Source organism: Haliaeetus albicilla, chromosome 27, assembly GCF_947461875.1.
Source record: "Haliaeetus albicilla chromosome 27, bHalAlb1.1, whole genome shotgun sequence".
In the NCBI taxonomy this organism is placed as follows: Eukaryota; Metazoa; Chordata; class Aves; order Accipitriformes; family Accipitridae; genus Haliaeetus; species Haliaeetus albicilla.
This window is the reverse complement of record NC_091509.1, coordinates 6,110,885-6,129,965: the sequence shown is the minus strand read 5'-3', so window position 1 is coordinate 6,129,965 and position 19,081 is coordinate 6,110,885. Positions and strand designations below refer to the sequence as shown.

Below are 19,081 nucleotides of genomic sequence, written 5' to 3'. Positions count from 1 at the left end.
CCAAGAACCTCTGTCACTTTTCTTATTCTCAAAGCGATACTCCTGTTATATAGTTTATAGAATAACCCCAGCAGAGGGTTGTAGATTAAACTTTGTGGCTTTAGGTTGCAAGTGTCTTAATCTTAACTGTATTCATTTCATCCCTGAGGTTAAATAACAGATTCCCTCATTTGTCCAAAGTCAGTTCTGGTGTCACTAACATCTTGGCAATGCATACTGCAGTGGCAGACCACTGAAAGCAGATTACTGTTCAACTTTATATAAGCTTCACAAGGACTGAATAGATTTATGAACCATAGCAAGACCTCTGACCTGGTAGAAGCATGAAGAGAGGAATGAAAAGCTGTGACATGGCTTTCAGCTTTACTTACATTCTTGAAGCACCATAGCAGAATAAGGGAACACTGAAAAACTACTGTGGGAGCTCTTTAGCCCAAGACCCAGCACCATCTAGTAATCTTTCTTCTGCTCTGCCAGTCTCTGGTGTCCCAGAAGTTGAACCCTGCAAATTCAGATCAAAAGTCAGAGCTAAGAATGGCCTTCCCATAGACAAGTTCTAAATAGCAGATATACATCTCTTTTAGCTGGACCACAGCTGCCCATTGCTTAATGAGACTTAGGGGCAAGGTGAGGAGAGAAGCAATTCTACAGCAGGTGGCTGGCACAGTATTATCTAGCTAGGTCTAGAGTGGTGACATCTAAATTGCATGTGTTTTTTTGGTTTTGTTTTTTTTATTTATTTTAATAATGGATTTATTTCTGCTCAGTCCCTCTTGCAGGAGACTGTGCTGTTCAAATAGAATTATTGCCTTTATTTGAGTTTTGATTCCAGAGGAGAGGTTTGCAGAACAGAAGTGCTTTCAGGTGTTGAGTGCCATGTTGGCCTGTAAAACAACAAAACAAAAAAAGCTATTCCTCACTTGTATCCAGCTTGTAAGTCAGGTCTAACTTTTTGTCTTTATAACTACTTGAACAAATGTGGTTTGTCTGAAGAAACTGTCTACTGCCTACTGATTCATTTAGCTTTGCTGGGACCTTTTCTGTCTATGCAGCTTTATCACAACATGGTGAGGAGGTTGATGGGCAAAAGCAAGCCATATGCTGGCATGTCCCGGTGCAGTTGGAGAATCCACACTGAGCAACCATTAATAATGATAACATCGAGTCTCTGCAGTGGCTCGTAAGCATGTAGGGAATTTGCATCTAACAATATTACTTCCTTCTGTGGTGGACTTGAACAAAGGAACTGCAAGCTTAACCACCACATACAGGAGCTGAGAGGCACCTTGTTCTAGAGAGAGATATTTTTGTGTTAATATGAGGCCCAAATAAAGGGACAGCATCTCTACAATGTGTCAGGGTGTGGAAGGTGGCACCAAGAAACTTGCCACTCATGATTACTCCAGGTCTTCAGGACAAGCTGCCTTCTGATCACTCACCTCCAGATCCTCTACACCATGGCAAGTAAAGAGAGCAGGACTGAAGTTATTACCTTTTTTACAGTGATTTGGGAAAATGTATCAATGTCAGCCCAAACAAGACTTTTAATTGCAGTGAAATGGAGAGTTATGGAAAAAGAAATTGTTTGTCCCCCCAGGTCTTCGTACCTGAAGAGTGGAAGTGGTCCTTGTTTGATCCCTTCCTTTATGGCTCACCTATATGACTTGCAGTAGCAGCAGTTAGCATACCTAGGCAGTGAAAAGCAGTGCATGCTGAGGAACTGAGATAGACTCCATGATGTAATGCATGCACACAGAAGGAATAGTTAGCCATATGGCATTGAAGTTGCTACTAGTTCAGCGTGTTGTATATCATGGAAGGGTGTTTGAGGATGACATGCAGAAAGATGTAAAATAGGCTGTCCTAGAGTGCAGTATGGACATAATGGATATTTGTCTGTATTGTAATTCAATCCAGCTGGTTCAGTAAACTTAATCCTGAAACCAGCTGAAAAAAGCAAAACCAGTAGAACTTTAGCACAAACTTTTTCACTGAACTCAGTAAAGCACTTGTGAACATATGTCACATCTGAAGGCAGAAAGTTGCTGCTGGAAATTATATTTTATTCAGATTTGTATTCATTTTTGGAGTGAGGAAGAAAAAGATTGAACAGCACTTGTAGGAAGAGAGAACACCAGGGATGAAGTAGAATGAAGTTCTATTGCTACCACAGGACGGGTGATATGTCCCTAAGGCAGAGCAGGGGTAGCAAAAAACCCCCAAACTTCAGCATACTGATTTTGTTCTTATTCTACTGCAGAAAAAATAGGCTAAAAAAGATTATACACGTGACATGTGGCCCATCAACCTGTAGTCTTAATTGAAATAATTCTCAGCACTCTAAATTTTAGCTAACATCTCAGGTTAAAAATCTGAATATATTTTTTCTGATCAATTTTTTCCCAGTTCAAATAAGAAAATTCTTGAAAAAATCTATCCTGGAATGTGTTTTTGCAGCAGATCAATTGGATGGCTAAGATTAATAAGGATTACAGGACTGAACAGTGGAGAAGTTGTATAGCTGGACACTTACACATTTCTTTGTAGGAAATCAATTACTTGGGTTCTTCTTGATCATTCAGGTTGAAGGAACAATAGAAGCAAGAAAGCATTAGAACCTTTTAATGATTAATAGTAGCTTTTGAGTATATTTTTGGCACTGTAAAACTAGCTGTTAGTTTCTAATTACTTTGAAGGGTGAAAAGACAGGGAAATACTTTTCTGTCTTTATCAAACTGCATCAGAGAGAAGAGCACAAAAGGGTATCTTTTCTCAAAGATTCACTTCATTACTCCCATTTTCTGTTATTGCTCTGTTATTTTTTCCATTTCTCTGGCTGGTGACCATACATTCAGTCTTTGGTGGGCATGTGAGTTCACAGATTGCCATGTTCAAAGGGGAGACGTGGCCATATAGGAGTGTGAATATGCCTTAGTGCAACATTTATGTGCAACTGGCTTTTAATAAAACACTTGTTTCTTTCCATTGCTCTGCATATGTACAACATCTGATTCCTGGCATCCAAGACCTGCTGACTACCTTTATTATTCACAGGCTTCACTTCATTTGCATAAATGAATATTTGCTCAGAATGTGTCTTGTCCCTTAATAATACAAGAGGGAGGGATAAGGGTTAATGCTGCTTTCTTGTCAATACACACAGGGTAAAAGCAGTCACTCTGGGATTTGGGAAAACAAGGTTCAGCGGGGATATTGGTGGCAAGGTGCATTTGTTGTAGATGAAAGCTTGTGTTATTCCTGTGTTCAAGATTCTTACACTGAAAAAAACAAGTCAAAGGGTCTAAAATATTTGGGGGACATTACATTAAAAAAGTGTTATGGAATAAGAAAGATGCTGTATAATAAAATGTTCTGGGGACTGAATGTTTTGTGTTCTGCTATCTGTGAAAATTGGATGTTACCTAGTGGAACAAAGCAGAGTAAGGTCAGACTCAAATCTGTTCAAATTACCTCATTAGTTATCCCAAACATCATCAACAGTCTGTAAAGAATAGTAGCTGTATTCTCAGAATGCGCAACACATGCGTGCTTTATTAAATAGTAATCAAATAATTTCTTTGGAAACGAAGAACTGAACTACTACAAATTATTTTAGGTTTTTTTTCCCGAGAAAATTAACATCTTTGAATATATGTATAAGTATTTGGTAGTGGATTTTAGTGCACTTTTACATGACTACATGTATGACCCTGTATGCTGTTTTTCTTTCATTCAATTTTCCAGCTGCCTGCCCGGTTCTGTGCAGTGGCAATGGTCAGTACTCTAAAGGCACCTGCTTATGCTACAGTGGCTGGAAAGGTCCAGAATGTGATGTACCCATCAGCCAGTGTATTGATCCTTCATGTGGAGGTCATGGTTCCTGCATCGAAGGGAACTGTGTCTGTTCTGTTGGCTATAAAGGAGAAAACTGTGAAGAAGGTAGGACATTTTCTTTCTATGTTGTGAGTTTGTTTGCTGGGTTTTTGAGTTATTTAATGGGTAGAAAAAAAGGAAAGAACAGAATAAAAATTTAAATGTAAAACTACTGTAGCAGGATATTGTAAAAGAGGAGTAAAAACGTAATGCCTCACAATTTTATTGATGTATCAAAGTTCAGACAAAACTTCTGGCCTTCCGTATACATTGTTTTGCAGTATTAAGTATGTCTGCCACAAGTAAACCTGAATAATTCCTTTGTTGAAGAGTGAAGATGAATCTCTTCTTATAGATTATATTTATTGAACAATTTAGATGTGAAATGCAGAGGAAAAAGGAGCAGCGGTAGGCAAAATTGTATAGCTGCAGCTCCACACAAAGCAAACATATCAGTCACTATTAAGACAGATGTTGATGAAACAAATTTGAAAGACAGGTATCCATGTTACTTACAGACTTAATGTGGGGAAATTACTCCTGTTATCTGCAATCATATGGGATTAAAGAAAGGTAGATGGTGCACACAAATGATAACTGTCTTTTAAATGCAGAAAAACTCTTCATGTTGAAAATGTCCAATTCCTTGTGCACATAGAATGAGAAAATTTAACAAAATAACCCATGCAAAATGTGGTCATAGATTAAGCTCGATATTGGTTTTATTCACAGTGTTTTCTGTTAGAACGCACTACACAAATAGAACTGCTTTTCTTTTTAAAATATATTAGTATGGTTTTAAAAGGGAGTTTAACTCACCAGACAATTGCTAAATAGACAGTTTAGCATACCTTGGCACATCCTCGGAGAAGTAGTAGTTCCAGCTACTTTCTGATGACATTCCAGAGCTTATTAATCTTCCAAAAGGAGGAGCAGTCTGAGGACTGAAGTGGTAGGACTGGAGCTGCATGGTTTTAGGACTAAAGAGTCTCTATAGAGTATTCTGAGTGGAATGCAGAGCTGTCCACCATGTGTATCGATTTTTGTCTTACCCTATAGTAAACAGCTGTTAATCCCATTGGAAAACAAAGGGAAGAAAACTAGAGGGACCTAAACCACTAAGGGTTTTATTCTTTGGGCGTGGACTGCAGTCATCACCTTTAAGACAAGTTCTCACATTAGTCTGAGTGAACTTATTTTCCTAAAAGCAAAAAAAAAGCAAGGATCCTCCCTAGTGGGACTGCCAACACTGCAGCTGTTTGTTCAATTTATTCCTGTCATCTCCTTCCAGGAAAGCTTCACAACACTAGTTATTGAAGCTCTAACCAAGAACTCAGCTGAAGTCAGTAGGTTTTCCATTGTTTTTAATGGGTTGTATTTTAAGCTATATCTGGAAAATTCTGTAATGCCCTTTTTGTCTGCTAGGACTGATAGTTGTCAGTTCACACTGAGTGTGTGATTATAGGAAATATTCAAAAATTATCTGAAATGCCTTGCTATAGCTAGCATTCTCATCGAAATCAAAGATGAAGACGACTGTCTTTAGCATGCTCTACAACATCCAGTCTATACCCCAGGAATGCAGAAGCTCTCTTTCTGGTACTAACTGCAATTGTTTGCTTAGTCTAATCAAGTTATAGAAATTCTGTCACATTTTGTGTTGTCGTATAAATGCTTGTATTATTAGAGAGACTATTGTAGATGGCCTAAAATTATCTTTCTTTCATTTGATTCTGTAAATTTTACTTTGTAAGCAGTTCCTCCCTCATCTTGATTGTAATTTCCAGCTGCTTGCTTTCAGTTGTCTAGAATGGCTGTGGTATATCTGGGCTAGACCTCTTGAATCCCCTAGCACTCCTATAAGAGAAATAGGCTCTTGTAGTGCTTAATTCAGCTTATCCTAAGGTGAATGTTTGAAATGGGTGAAACAAACACATCACCAACTCCAGAGAAGTTTATAGAACAAACTAGTGCATATCTTTTTGTAAAGGTGTTCATGTTAACACCACTCAAAGTTGGAAACACAACAAAACATTGTCAGTCAACAAAGTTTTGGGGAAGGTGAATTACTATGTGAGGTGAAAGGATATACATTATTTAATCAACACGGTGCTTGAAAGGTTAAATTTTTTCTTAAAAAGATAAATGGATTACAAAGGCAGGAGATATTGACTGCAAAATTGGAAGGGGCCAATAACATGACAAGAAAGGTTAAACTAACCTTTTACATATATCATTGGGCAATAAATAAGTCAATAAATTAATTTACAAATAAATAAAAACCAGGCATCATGTTTCTACTCTAAAATTCCATTTCTTCTGTACATATTTCTCACATTAATTGAAGAGCTATGGGAAAAAGGGCATAATATGAAGTGGAGTCTCTCCAGTTGCAGGTAATCATCTGATCTTATTTAAAGTTTTTGCATGAATTAAAATCCTACAATTCTAATGGTAGAATGATACAAATAAATACATCTTCATTTATATATGAATATATGAAATCTCCTCTATTGATTTTTGGCTTCAAGAGGAATGGCAAAGGTTGATTCATTCACCATTTTCCAAGTAGGATATTGAATTAGAACAAGTGGGTCAGCATTTTTTTCTTCCCATTAGCTTTTTCTTTCTGATACTCATCACGTCATATTGTTCAAACAATTTACCTGAAATGAAAGTGGCACCAAAATCAATATTTGTGATGCACAATTTTTGCAGCATAAACACTGTTGTCCTATTAACAAATTTGCACACAAGATGAAGTGGCATATTTGTCAGGTTTCATTCAATCTGGTTTGGGGGGAGACAAGTGAAATTGCCAAATTAGGTTAAGTTCAGGGTGGTTTTCTTGTCAGTTTCCTGGTCGAGTCATTTTTCAATGACATTTAACTTCGTAAGTGTAATTCATGGCTCTTTGGGGGCTTTATGGTACATATTGTTCAGAAAACTCCTTGACCTCCTTTTTTGTCCTTAGGGATATAAATTGCTTTCAGTACCCTTTTTGTCAAGTCTACAGAGGGCCCAATACTAAATGAGCTCTAATGATCTGAGCTGCCAAGGGGCTATGAGTTCTAAGTCTAATGTACTTACTTGCTGAGGCGCATTCTCCTTTGTTTAAACACCAAAGAAGCTCCACTTATAAATCCTTATTAAATGCCATTGTAAACCCTTCTACAGACTCGGGGCCAGAACTTTTGCAGCATAAGTCAGTGTAGTTATATTGCAGGTAATCACATTATGCTATTTTAGCAGCTGAGGATCTGGCCCAAGATGATAACTCTAAGAACATGTATTAAAATAGAACAAGATTTGAGTTCAAAGTAAAAACTCTCTTCAATGTAAACTTTGAAAGCTATTACTTACCCATAGGATAGAACAAAACAGCTATAAAGTGTATTTGTCTGGAACAAAAGACAAAGGTAGTTAGCGTGTTATTCTATAAAGCAAAGGAGATTGGGGGCTTAGGGGTATTGATAGGCTTATTCTGTGGAAATAAGTCTTAGCTGCACAAATACTGTAATTCAGGATAGAGGAAAGACATTTAATTTATGTAGCAGAAGGTGGTGTTTTTCACATGCTCCACATTGCTTTCATTAGTACTTTCATTTGAGAAGGAACATGATACATTTCTGACATGGAGAGTACATTAGGACTCATCAGTATCTTCTAAAGTTAGCTGTCCTGCCACATACAATGTTATACACATATTACCCTTTTAAATTTTCTAGTAAAATATCATCATCTAAAAAAAATAGACTAGACTAATTTTAGGGGGAAAAAAGTAACCTTCATCCTAAAATTAAATTGACCTAAATCTTTGCATTCTTTATTTCTTTATTCAGTCAGATTATTTCCTCACAGTACTGTGTCTATCACGTTCAACAGAAATAGTATGAAAGATACATTCTAAACTTTGGACAGTGTCTAATTTTATTAAGCACCAAGAAGGAATAACAGTACAGGACAAGTATTCTGGATAATTTTAAAACAGTTTATGAATTTATCAAATCTTATCTGAGCTGAACCACAAAACAGTCTTTGTTTACCTATAAATACAGAATTGCATTGTAGTATTTTCATGTCCAATTAAGTAAGCATTAAATCTTAAAAAAAAGGAAAAAAAACCCACAATACCCTATAGCCAGTGTTGTCATTAAAATGAAAATCTTATAAGAAATTTTATAGTAATTTATTCCTGTAGTACAGTAATTTGAATTAAAATCAAAACTATTCTGATAACTCATGTTATTGCATCTCTAAATGTGCCTGCCTCAATCCTCTGCGTTGTATCTAATCTATATACTTACTTTAAATGTTCTGCAACTACATAAAATAATTTGACAAGACTCTATGTTTATAGAAAAGTTGAGATTTGAAAGATCGAGTATTGTTCACATAAGGTAGAGTGAAAATGTCTCTGCCTTAATTTAGAAGGATCAATTTGGAAAAGATGAGAGATAAATCACTTTCATTATAAACTCAGATCTTCCTGGAGCTGCAAGAGAGAATGCCAATCATTCTTGGTCCTTCTGTTGTGAGCTAATATATACCAGTCATGAGAAGAATTCATTTTATTTAGGACATGAATTTGACCTTGGCCCTCAATTCCACAGCAAAAGGCAGTTGGTAAAGCCTCTGTGTTAGTATTTGCAGTAGAGCATAGTATACTTGTATAAATTCATGATATAAGATAAAAATTTGGAAAACCATCATGTTACTGATAGACTTTATTTGAAAGACAACTCATAACATTCCTTTATTTATCAGGATTGAAATAGCAACTGAAATTTCATTGGATGATTTTCCACCATAAGTTTTTTCACTTTCTTATTCTGTTGTTTCTGGATTGAGAAAAGATGAAATCCATATCTATATCTGTTTTCCTTTATTTCTTTAAAAGGAATTATCTGCTGGTTAGAATATGGGTTGAAGTAACTAAGACTCTCAGTTTCACAGCTCAGCTACTAATGGACCATGAATCAAATGTTCAGAAGTGCCTGAATAATTTAGGAGTCTAAATGAGGCTGAAAGCCACTGATATTTTGACTTCTAGGTATTTAAAGTGGATATCATAATGTGATTCACAAAATCCTCTAGCATTTCAATAGTAATAATAGCAGTATTAATGAAGATACTCCGAAGAAAAATATCCTTTTAAAAGTGCAATTTATTCAGTTATTTTTTTATTTTGTTATTTAAATATAGTACATGAGTCATTGGAACTTCAGTGTATTTCAGAAGAAATGTCCGTAGGCGAAGGCTTATGTGTGGAACTGTTATTATATAAATTTAGGTGTTATTTTTAAGTCTTTGTGCTTCTTCACTACAGCATTCCTGCAGTAAACTTTCATTGTTCAATCACATACTGTTTTATTTGGAGCCAATATAAAACACAAATTACTTTGCACCTTTCCATTCTCAGACTGGGTATTAATATGACTTGAAGATCTACATCAATTTGCTTTATTTATCACCGTGATATCAACTTTTCAGAGCACACACCTCCATGTTTTCCACACATCACATTGTGTGAACTGACCTTTCTCTACATTGTTTTTGTTTTCTTCTGTAGTTGATTGCTTAGATCCAACATGCTCCAACCACGGAGTCTGTGTGAATGGAGAATGTCTCTGCAGCCCAGGGTGGGGTGGAATAAATTGTGAGCTTCCCAGAGCCCAGTGTCCAGACCAGTGTAGTGGGCACGGTACCTACCTGTCTGACACAGGTCTTTGTAGCTGTGATCCCAATTGGATGGGTCCTGACTGCTCCGTTGGTAAGAAAAATATTTTTTCCTGATTTTGCAGTAATGTTCCCATTTTGTTAAAATGTTAGTATCTGTGACAAGTTTGAAATTCAAATAATTTAGAAAATTGTCTTTGGAACGTGTTTGGTCCTCTTTAGTTATGTTGGGAGGAAGTGTGTGTATACCTTAGATACTATTTTTTGTGACGTTCTTAATTTGGGACTGTCAGCTGGGGGGGCAGGGGGAATGCAGGTTAGGAGTTTGTATTTTGTTCTAATGTTGACCCTCATTTTGACTGAAAAAGTTACTTCAGTGCTTCACACCTGTTTCCCAACTGTAGATGAAAACTTCCATAATTTATGTTTATAACATTTGAAGAATGGAAAACACTACAATTAAGTACATTTTGGGGGGTTGCTTTCCTGTGCATCAAAATGCTACTTATTTATAAAAACATCACAAAGCAGAAAAATCTCTTTTCAAATGGAGGGTATTTTTCCCTTTTAAGTTGTACATGGAATATTAAAAAAAAAAAAAAAATTAGTGCAAGAGACACTAAATTGCAGGCACAAAAGTGTAGGCTAAAAAATTTCATCCTCTCCAAAGCTGCAGTTGTAAAACTTGATTATCCTAACAGAAGGAGCTAAAGAGAAAAAAAACAGTTTTGACAAGACAGCAAATGTTCTATTTGTGGGGAAATTTTGCATTTATGTTGTAAGCCAAACCTTGAGACCGAGCTGTTGGCCATAAGCAACTCTCTCAGAATAAAATTTACACTTTTCACACTTATTCAGTTATTTCTTAAGATTAATGTCTTAGAATACCCCACCAGTAAAATGAGTATCAAGATGTGTTTTTTCTGCTTCATGCATCAGCAGCCGGAAAAATTTATGAATGAGAGTTTCACTCTCGGTTTCTTTGATGATGCATGAGGCAAAAGACCCCTCTGCTTTTCTACAACTTCAGCTGGCAGAGAGCAGAAGAATTTTTGGAGTCAGACACCGGATAACTGACCATGTAATGGGATTCCAAAATCTCTCCCTTGAAAGTGTCTTTTACCCATCACTCCCAGAGTCTAAGTGACCCTGAATTGTCACTATTGCCTGCTGAATGAGTTTTAGGTGAGTTTCAGTCTCATTCTTAGCAAATCAACTTCTGTATCAAAATCACCAGAGGTCCAGGTTTGAGTAAAACAGAGCTACATGCTCCCCTTCTTTGCTGCTGACAGGTGTCGAGTAAGCTACCTCTGAAATTTGTTTGTATCTCAATAGAGAATGCAGCTCTACAGCAGTCTGTCCCGCATAAATTAGCAGATTTTTTTTAAAACAACTTTTTAATATAATTTAGTTTGGCTTTAAGCACAAGTTAAATGCCGGTTTTGATCAGACGATGAACAGGCAAGCTTTTGACAGCATATAGTTTTCAGCAAAAGCACACCTGTTCTGCTCACTTTATCCTTCATGACTAGGTTGCTGCTTCTGCCCCATTGCCGCTGCCATAAGCTAGCTGTAATCTTTCTTCTTTTCTTCTCCTAGAAGTGTGCTCCGTAGACTGCGGCACTCACGGGGTGTGCATTGGCGGAGCATGTCGCTGTGAAGAAGGGTGGACAGGAGTGGCGTGTGACCAGCGTGTGTGTCACCCCCGTTGTACGGAGCACGGAACTTGTAAAGATGGGAAATGTGAATGCAGAGAGGGCTGGAATGGGGAGCACTGCACCATTGGTAGGCAAACGACAGGCACCGAAACAGGCACATATTGCTTTCTTTTCATAAATCGTAGAAACATAGTTACTGTTGTGTATTGTGATAGGCTGTTCCTTTAAGGACCCTAGTGCTTTCAGTATTATCTCTGACTCAAAGTGTGTTGGGCGAAATGCAGATGTGCTCTCGGAATCATTTAAGATAAGTAACAAATTGATTTGTAGAGAAAAAAAACCAAAACAACGAATTCCACAGCAAATGAACATTAGTAAGTAAAGATGTAACAAATGGTCCGTCATGGTATCATCTGAGCCAAGATTTTCAAACTTAACTAAACATTCCTTTGTGTGAATGGCATCTTTTTTAATTTCCTGGTCTGATGCATCAGTGCTCTCCTGCTATTATACATCACATCTGAAACACATCGCCACCATCACCACACAAAGCAGGGGTCAAGTTGTGGAGGAATAAGTGGTCCTGGTGTTACAGAAATAGCTCCCTCGCATTCTCCTGCGTTGTGCTGCGACAGTGGGCATGGTGTTTGCATATAGGCAATCCCAGCATGGGAGGGCCCTGCCGGTAGTGCAGCATGCTGCTGTACCCTTTCCTAATAGCGTGCTGCTCAGTACAGCATTGGCATCACGCAGAGTGCTGTGACTAACACGATTGCAGCTCAGCTGTGATGTGTCAGCCTGGGAAGTTCAAAAAGGTTATACTTACACAAAGCAATGATGTTCTATCCTCTCAATTACCGTGCTTGAACATTTATTCTGAAGAGGAATTAATTGCTCCTAAATAAAGTTCTTTATTTACAAGCAGTCAGGTAGTGCATTTGGATTATTTTGTAAAGTTACTGAAAACAAAGGGAAAAATTCTTATTTTCCCTATGCTGTAATCAAAAATGGGAAGTTCTGAGTGATCACATCTCTTCTGAAAAGTCTGAGCAAAATTGTCTGGAACAAGAGTATCCAACTAATGAGGCAATGTGAGATTCAGACAAGTGTACTTTTCTCCAAAGATTTTTTGGAGGACTGTGAGGTATACCTTAAAAGAAACCTAGTGAGTCCAAATCCAAGGTTATATTGTTTTAATTATCTTAAAGTGGTAAATTTAACAAAGAAAAGGAGTAGATCAATTGAGATTTCTATGGCAATCAGGGACCCTAATGGGACAGTCCTATTACAAGTGAATTGCTATTTCTTTACTTAAAAGTATGGTGAGATTCTTGCATCCCGCAAGCTGGTTTTCTTTTTCATTCCCCTCTGATTTCTTCCTGGATATACAAACCATTTCTGATACACACATGAGTTGGAAACTAAAAGTATACTCTTATTGGAGAGAAGAAAAAAAAAAGAAAAATAAATACATATTTTGGGGGCATATCCTTTGATGTTGTGGTGCTGCATGCTTCCACCACACTATGCTAATATGATTTAAATCAAAGCTTTTATGACTGAACACTTTGTGACCAGCATAGATGCAGAGTGTTTTCTCACAATTGCTTTCTGACTTCCATCCTATCAACATATCTCTGCTAGATTAATCCAGGCATTTTGTTTTCATATTAAATACTTCCCAGATCTTTTCAAAATGCCTAGTATATAAATTTTTTGCATTGAATTGTGTAATAGTTGCTTAATTTAAAAGTTGCTGCTTTGCGCAAAATTTGTTTTGCTTTATAATCTTTTAGTAATATGCGTATGTTTACAGGTAATTAGTGTATTTAAAGTCTTCATTACTGTGCACACAAAAAGCTGCCTTGTACTGATATCTTAAAAGAATTCTGAAAATTACAAGCTAAACTAGTGAACTCTGAAGTGAGATATTTTTAGTCTAATTTTCACAGCTGTGAAATAAATATTTTCCTTATTATTGATGTATATAATCAATTCTTCTTTTCAGAAGAAGGGTGATACTGCTAAAGTGATTAAAATATCCATAAGCTTTTTTTGTTTGGTATGTAATAGAAAGATTTCCTTGAAACTTAATGTGTCTGCCCGTGGCAAAGATAAGACTAGGGCAAAAAATTTAGGTTTGCCCTTCTAGTCATCGTATATTAAATTTGTGCAGTCATAAGTTGCCTGTTGTATGTAGGCAGATATGTATTTTTGTGACAGACCTATATTAGTAAGAATTTTCATATGCTTATATCATGAGGCCTGATTGTGAGGCCATTTACAAAAGCACAAAGCATGATGCCAGAAATGGAATTCAGTTCAGAGGGAAATCAGCTTGATCCCACTGGTTCGTGTTACATGGGGCTGAAACAGAGAGAGAGTTTGGAAGATAAGGATGGTAAAACTAATTTTTGTCAGTATTGGTACAAAAAATGCTAGAAGTTACCACTGGAAAATTTGTCCTTAGTGTGACTTGATACTTTGGAACAAGGATGAGTTCCTCAAGATGTTTTAAACTTTGGTGTGAAGAACTAAAGTGTACTTAAATTTTACAGAAACAATTTTTAATTTAAAGTACTCCCTTTATGGTTTTGCTTTCAACTGAAAGGTTGAAAGACCATTTAATGTCAGAATTACTCACTAAGGAGTGTCCACCTAAAAAGATAATATTCAGGAATGCAAATTTGATTTATTCAAACCTTGATTTTCTAATTTTTTTTTAATTATTTTATTTTATTTTATTTAATGCAAAGCCATTGTTTTAGTCCTGTTTGAAAGGTACCTGGCAAACTGCACAGTCTGTTTGTCCTAAGGCAAAGCCAGGCCAGACTAGAGTAAAATAGCATATGAGCAGAGGTTGAATCTCTCCCTTCCCTCTACATAGTTTGAATTGTTGAATACCCGTGTTAGGTCTTCAGGAGCAATGAATGGCCAGGCTTACCTCACAAGACATTTGAGAATTTCTCCATGTGGACTTCAAGCAGAAAAATATGAATCCCATAGGAGAGTTTATTTACTCTGAATTTCCATTTATTGATACACCTAGTCTGAAGTCAGTAGAAAAACTTGCTTTGATTCCAGTGACTTTAGGCCAAGCTCACTTAGAACAAATCGATCTAATTCGTGAGAAAAGAAATAGGTTCAAAATACACTTTCTTTTATTTGTGTTTCTTTACCAGTTTCATGTGCTAGATTCACATGGCTGTGGAAAAAGAAATCATTATAGCAACCTGCAGGTATCCAAGTTCATTCAGCGTATTTTATTCTATTGAGTATCAAATTAGGCCTTTATAGATATTTGACAGAACGCATACCCTTTGGCATTTTGATGTTGAGTATCTAAGCTCAAAAAAATTAACAAAAATACAGTTTCTCTCTGCATTACCTCCATTTTAAGAAAAGCACTCTGAAAAGTCTCCCAGAATGCCACTATTAGCTCAGTGTTAACAAGCTGTTTGTGCAAAGCAGTTTTTACCGATGTGCAGCAATAGAATTATGTATAGAAATCAGTGAATGCAAAGTCCAGGTTACACAGATTTTGATGAATCTATATCCAATAATAGAAAAATTAAAGGAGCGGTGTCTGGTCTTGCTCAAATGCTGTATGTAGCAAAGCAGAACTCCACATTGGGCACTACATTTCACTTTGTTACTTCAGGTAAGAAGAAAAATTGCTTACTGGAGTGATGATAAAGAAAATTAATCTTTTCCCAGTGCAAAAATAGACCTGTCAGGATATGTTTATTAAGTGATTACTATTCATTGATTGCAATTATGGAGGAAGTTATAACTAAATAATAGAGGGTAATCTAGATGAAAAAAAAATATTGGAAAACTAATAACGAAGTGAAACACTAAGATATAGCAGTTGCTAAATCTTGAACCAATTTCATGCCAGAATTTTAAGATGGAGGATTTAGCTTTTCCTTGAATCATCTGAGTGTTGTTAAAGCATGCTGTTACAAAACAGATCTGTTACTTTCCCTGAAAATAATATTTGGAAGTTTAAAACTGTTGTTTTTAAACTGTTGTGGAGGGTGTTCTCCATATAAACTCTCAGGATAGCATACTAAGGACAGTGTGATATATATGGAGATCTTAAGAAGCAGTCAAAACACCATTTTAAAAGTGTAATTCTGTCTGTAATTCATATCCCTGCAGCATGAAATACGGCTGTTATTAAGTCATTGGTAAAAATCTCACTGTGAGACCACTGAAACCAGGATTTAATCCTAAATATTTACAAGTAAAATTTAAAAGTCTGCAAACATATCTTGTAAGGTGAGCTCTCACCAGAAGATGATATATGAGGTTTTCTTTGCGGCCGCCTGTCACATTGCCAAAGCCTTGATTTTATCTGCTCACATTCTACATTAGATGTAGGTTAAGCACTTCTGCTTTCAGACAGAAAGTGGCAAAAGATAGTAGTCAAGGTATTTGATAATATGGATACTCTGCTGCAGATTACGATCAAGACAATTCTTTCGTGTTCCTTTTTTATTATTATTTTTCAATGCAAATGAGCTATACCTGCTTTGACAGCCATAGAAGCTGAACCTCCAACTATCTACCTGCTAGGCTGGAAAAGACCCTTAAGATCATCGAGTCCAACCGTTAACCTACACTGCTTCCTGGCCTTGGTACTGCTTTTCGGAATCTAACTCCAGAGGTGGGGATCTGCCACTCTCTTTCCCCCACTGAGTCCTTGGCGTCTCTACTGAAACTGTCAAATGGTAGGACATGTTCTTTAGTAAATAAGGGATTTGGAAATCTGTATTAGGCCTCTGCCTTATCTTCTATGTTTTCAGGGCCTTGAATAAAGAAGAAAGATCTGTAAGAATCAGGTTCCTGTCACCTACATGGTGGGAAATAACCTAAAATTTTCAGATACAGAAAAATGAGCAGGAATAGGGAGGACTCTCTGTGTCCAGGAAGATTAAGATAAGAAGTTTCAGTTACAGTATGGGAGATTTGGGTTAGGTGTTAGGAAAAACCTTGTAACAATAAATGAAAAACTGAAGTAGGTTGTCTAAGCAGGTTGTGGAGTCCTCATCAGTGGAGCTTTTAACAACAGTTTAGACAAATGTCTGTCAGGAATAGCAGAGAGGCAATTCATCCTGCCGTGGGGCAGCAAGCTGACTAGAAAGTCATTGAACCATATGAGCTCTCTTCCAGTCTGATTTTAAATGAGCTCAAAAGGAAGCATTCCTTCTAAGTACTTTATTTTATAATGGCCTATGTTAAGATTTGTACTGTCATCCCCTTTAAGAATCTAATGCTGCTCTTAGAAGTAGAATTGATCATTTATCCAACCAAGGAGACTAATCTGTGTGTTCTGTATTTGCAGAACAATGGGTTGTCAATGTATATATTGAGCCACTCTGAAACATCCAAACAAAGAACAAATATTACACCCAGTAGGTAAATACTTCAAATCCTCTCCCTTTAAAGCACCAAGACTCACCCAACTGAACATTAGATGAATAGTATTCCACATCTGTTTTTACAAAAAAAAAAAGAGTTTACTAAAAATTTTTTTTGCCCCCAATTGTTTTGGGATGACCATGCCCTTCCCAGCTTTTAGATAGGTTTATATTTTTTGTCAGCCGGAAGGAATACCACATATAAAGTGTAAAGATTATGATTTTTACCTTATCATGAAGTCAATATTCAATAGAAACATTAATAATGCAGCATTGTGTTATCTTTGGATACAGCAGGATATTTTTGTCCCATGATAATGCTCTTTGTGTCAAAGATTTTTTTTCTTCTACTACTGATTTTTCTTGTTGTAATTACAACGGTAATGATTCAAAGATGAGGCAATTTTCAGGAGAGATGGAAAGTGTGTGGGAGGAGACAGTGGAAAGCCATCGTATCTGACAAAGAGCAATTTAGAAGGAGCTAGATATATTAGACTTCTCCGATGCACTCTAACTTAAAATTAATCTGTAACAGTTTATAATCTATCAAGGCATAAAAAAACCTTCTAAGTACTTTATTTTATAATGGCCTATGTTGGCTCTGTAGAGGGAGGAACACATTTTTTCATTTTATTTGAAAAAATGCATAGAATATTTGGGTCATGACCACTTTTCATTACTGATGATACAGAAATATGTTGGGAATATATATGATGGCGTGACCAAAAATGTTAGAGACATTGGCTGTTTCTGTATCTGCAGATTCAGGTTCATCATCTGTATAATACAGTCATCCCATTGTCTTTACACCTGGTGGCACATATCTTGATAAGCACATCTAGGATGCAGTCTTTTAGGTACATGTTGTCAAGCTTTCATTTGGAGTGTGACAGAGTGGTTTCCCCTCCACGCATCTCTTCAGCAAAACAGAAGAGTAGCAGATACCTTATGAAGTAATCTGAAAGATTCTCAATGATTTCTGTCATTCTTTGCCCATAATTTACATTTCCATTTCTGTCATGCAAGCACAGACAGACTCATAAGGTAGCTTTCCTTATAAAGTGATGTTTTGGTCACGTATGTCACATTATATCACGTTACATTTTATAACCAAACACAAGGAAATATACTAGTCAATTAGACAAGTGGTCATCTAGTCCAACATGACTGTGCTTCAGTAAAGATGCAAGCTCCCAATAAATAAGCAATTAGAAATTTCTTCCTGGAAAGATGATGCTTTTTATCTTTTCCAGCTACATCTGCTATTGGGTGTTTTGTTGGTTTTGTAAACATGCCATCTTTTATTTCGCCTCCAAAACTTCTGAATAAAATCTCATGGCTGTAGACTGCCCAGACTACACGCTGTGTAAATAGCTCTTGTTTGGGATTTTTCTTTCTGATTTGTAACTTTCTGAATTACTATCCCAATAACTAAAATATACTTCGCTACTTTTGTGTATCAGGGATGAGTAAACTTCCTAAACAATTTCTGTAGCACTAAGGAATCCAGAACTACCATATGCATCCTCTTACCTTATTGGAACTGAGCAAGATAGCTGATTATATATATTTGGAAGGAAATATTCTGTGTAGAGATCTGTATACAGTGAGAGTGGTTTGACTTTCTGGGAGTTTAGAAACAGAATTCCTTTTCCTCTGCAGAATTTACACGGGGCAGCTGGGGATCTTTTTTGGCTAAAAGGCAAGCTTATTCATGAGGAAGAACTTTCCTGTTTGCATTCTTTGCTGCGGGCTTCCTGTAAATGATTGAAATATGTCACAGCACAGTGTCAGAGCACTTGAGTGGCTTTTTTCTTTCTCTTTATATAGGATATTTGCAGAACATGACCTTACTTCTTCCCTTTCTATCCCCCAAAAATTAATGAGCGTGTTTTCAGCAAAGCTTCCTGCATTTTGTCTGGTACTTCAAAGATGCACCCAGCAGATACTGGTGAATAGTTTCCCAAACTGAAATCACATTTCTTTTTTCTCCTTTTGGAGGGGCTTCTACATGAGTTATATTGATTTTCTGACCAATACTTGAACTCTTGAAAGACCACAAAAAGAGGGGGAGGGCAATCAATCAGGCAGCTGATCTAACTTTTGAAAGGGTAAAGCTGATTTTGCTGTTCATAAGAGTATTCCCTGCATCAGGCAATCTTCTCTTCTTGGGCAGATAATGTTTTCTCTGTTATTTTGTACCCTGTGGTGTCAAGTGCAAGTGAGTGAATTGCATGGTGTTGCTGGATACAAAACAACAAAGACATGGGAATGCTTGTGAGAGGTCAGTGACATAGACTGTATAGAGATAGGAAGGTAGTACCAGATGTTGAGAAACATATATATGTGCATGTATATATGTATATATAATACTTACTAAGAAACAAATACATAAAAAGAGCAGTATCTGCCCATCCTTTTCAGGCCTCCTGTTAGTGTTCTTGT

General features: G+C 36.6%; 1 protein-coding gene across 17 annotated transcripts in view; it reads left to right on the top strand.

Annotated features, from left to right (window-relative positions):
• Nucleotides 1-19,081, top strand: part of TENM2 (teneurin transmembrane protein 2) — an 848,782-nt gene that overhangs the window by 754,658 nt on the left and 75,043 nt on the right. For 13 of the 17 annotated variants that reach the window (XM_069772607.1, XM_069772606.1, XM_069772615.1 and 10 more), the window contains 3 exons: nt 3,745-3,939; nt 9,446-9,646; nt 11,152-11,364. In XM_069772607.1, the coding sequence (XP_069628708.1) occupies nt 3,745-3,939; nt 9,446-9,646; nt 11,152-11,364 (609 nt within the window). The remainder of the gene's footprint in view (nt 1-3,744; nt 3,940-9,445; nt 9,647-11,151; nt 11,365-19,081) is intronic. The other 4 variants (XM_069772614.1, XM_069772613.1, XM_069772609.1 and 1 more) reach the window with 1 other exon arrangement.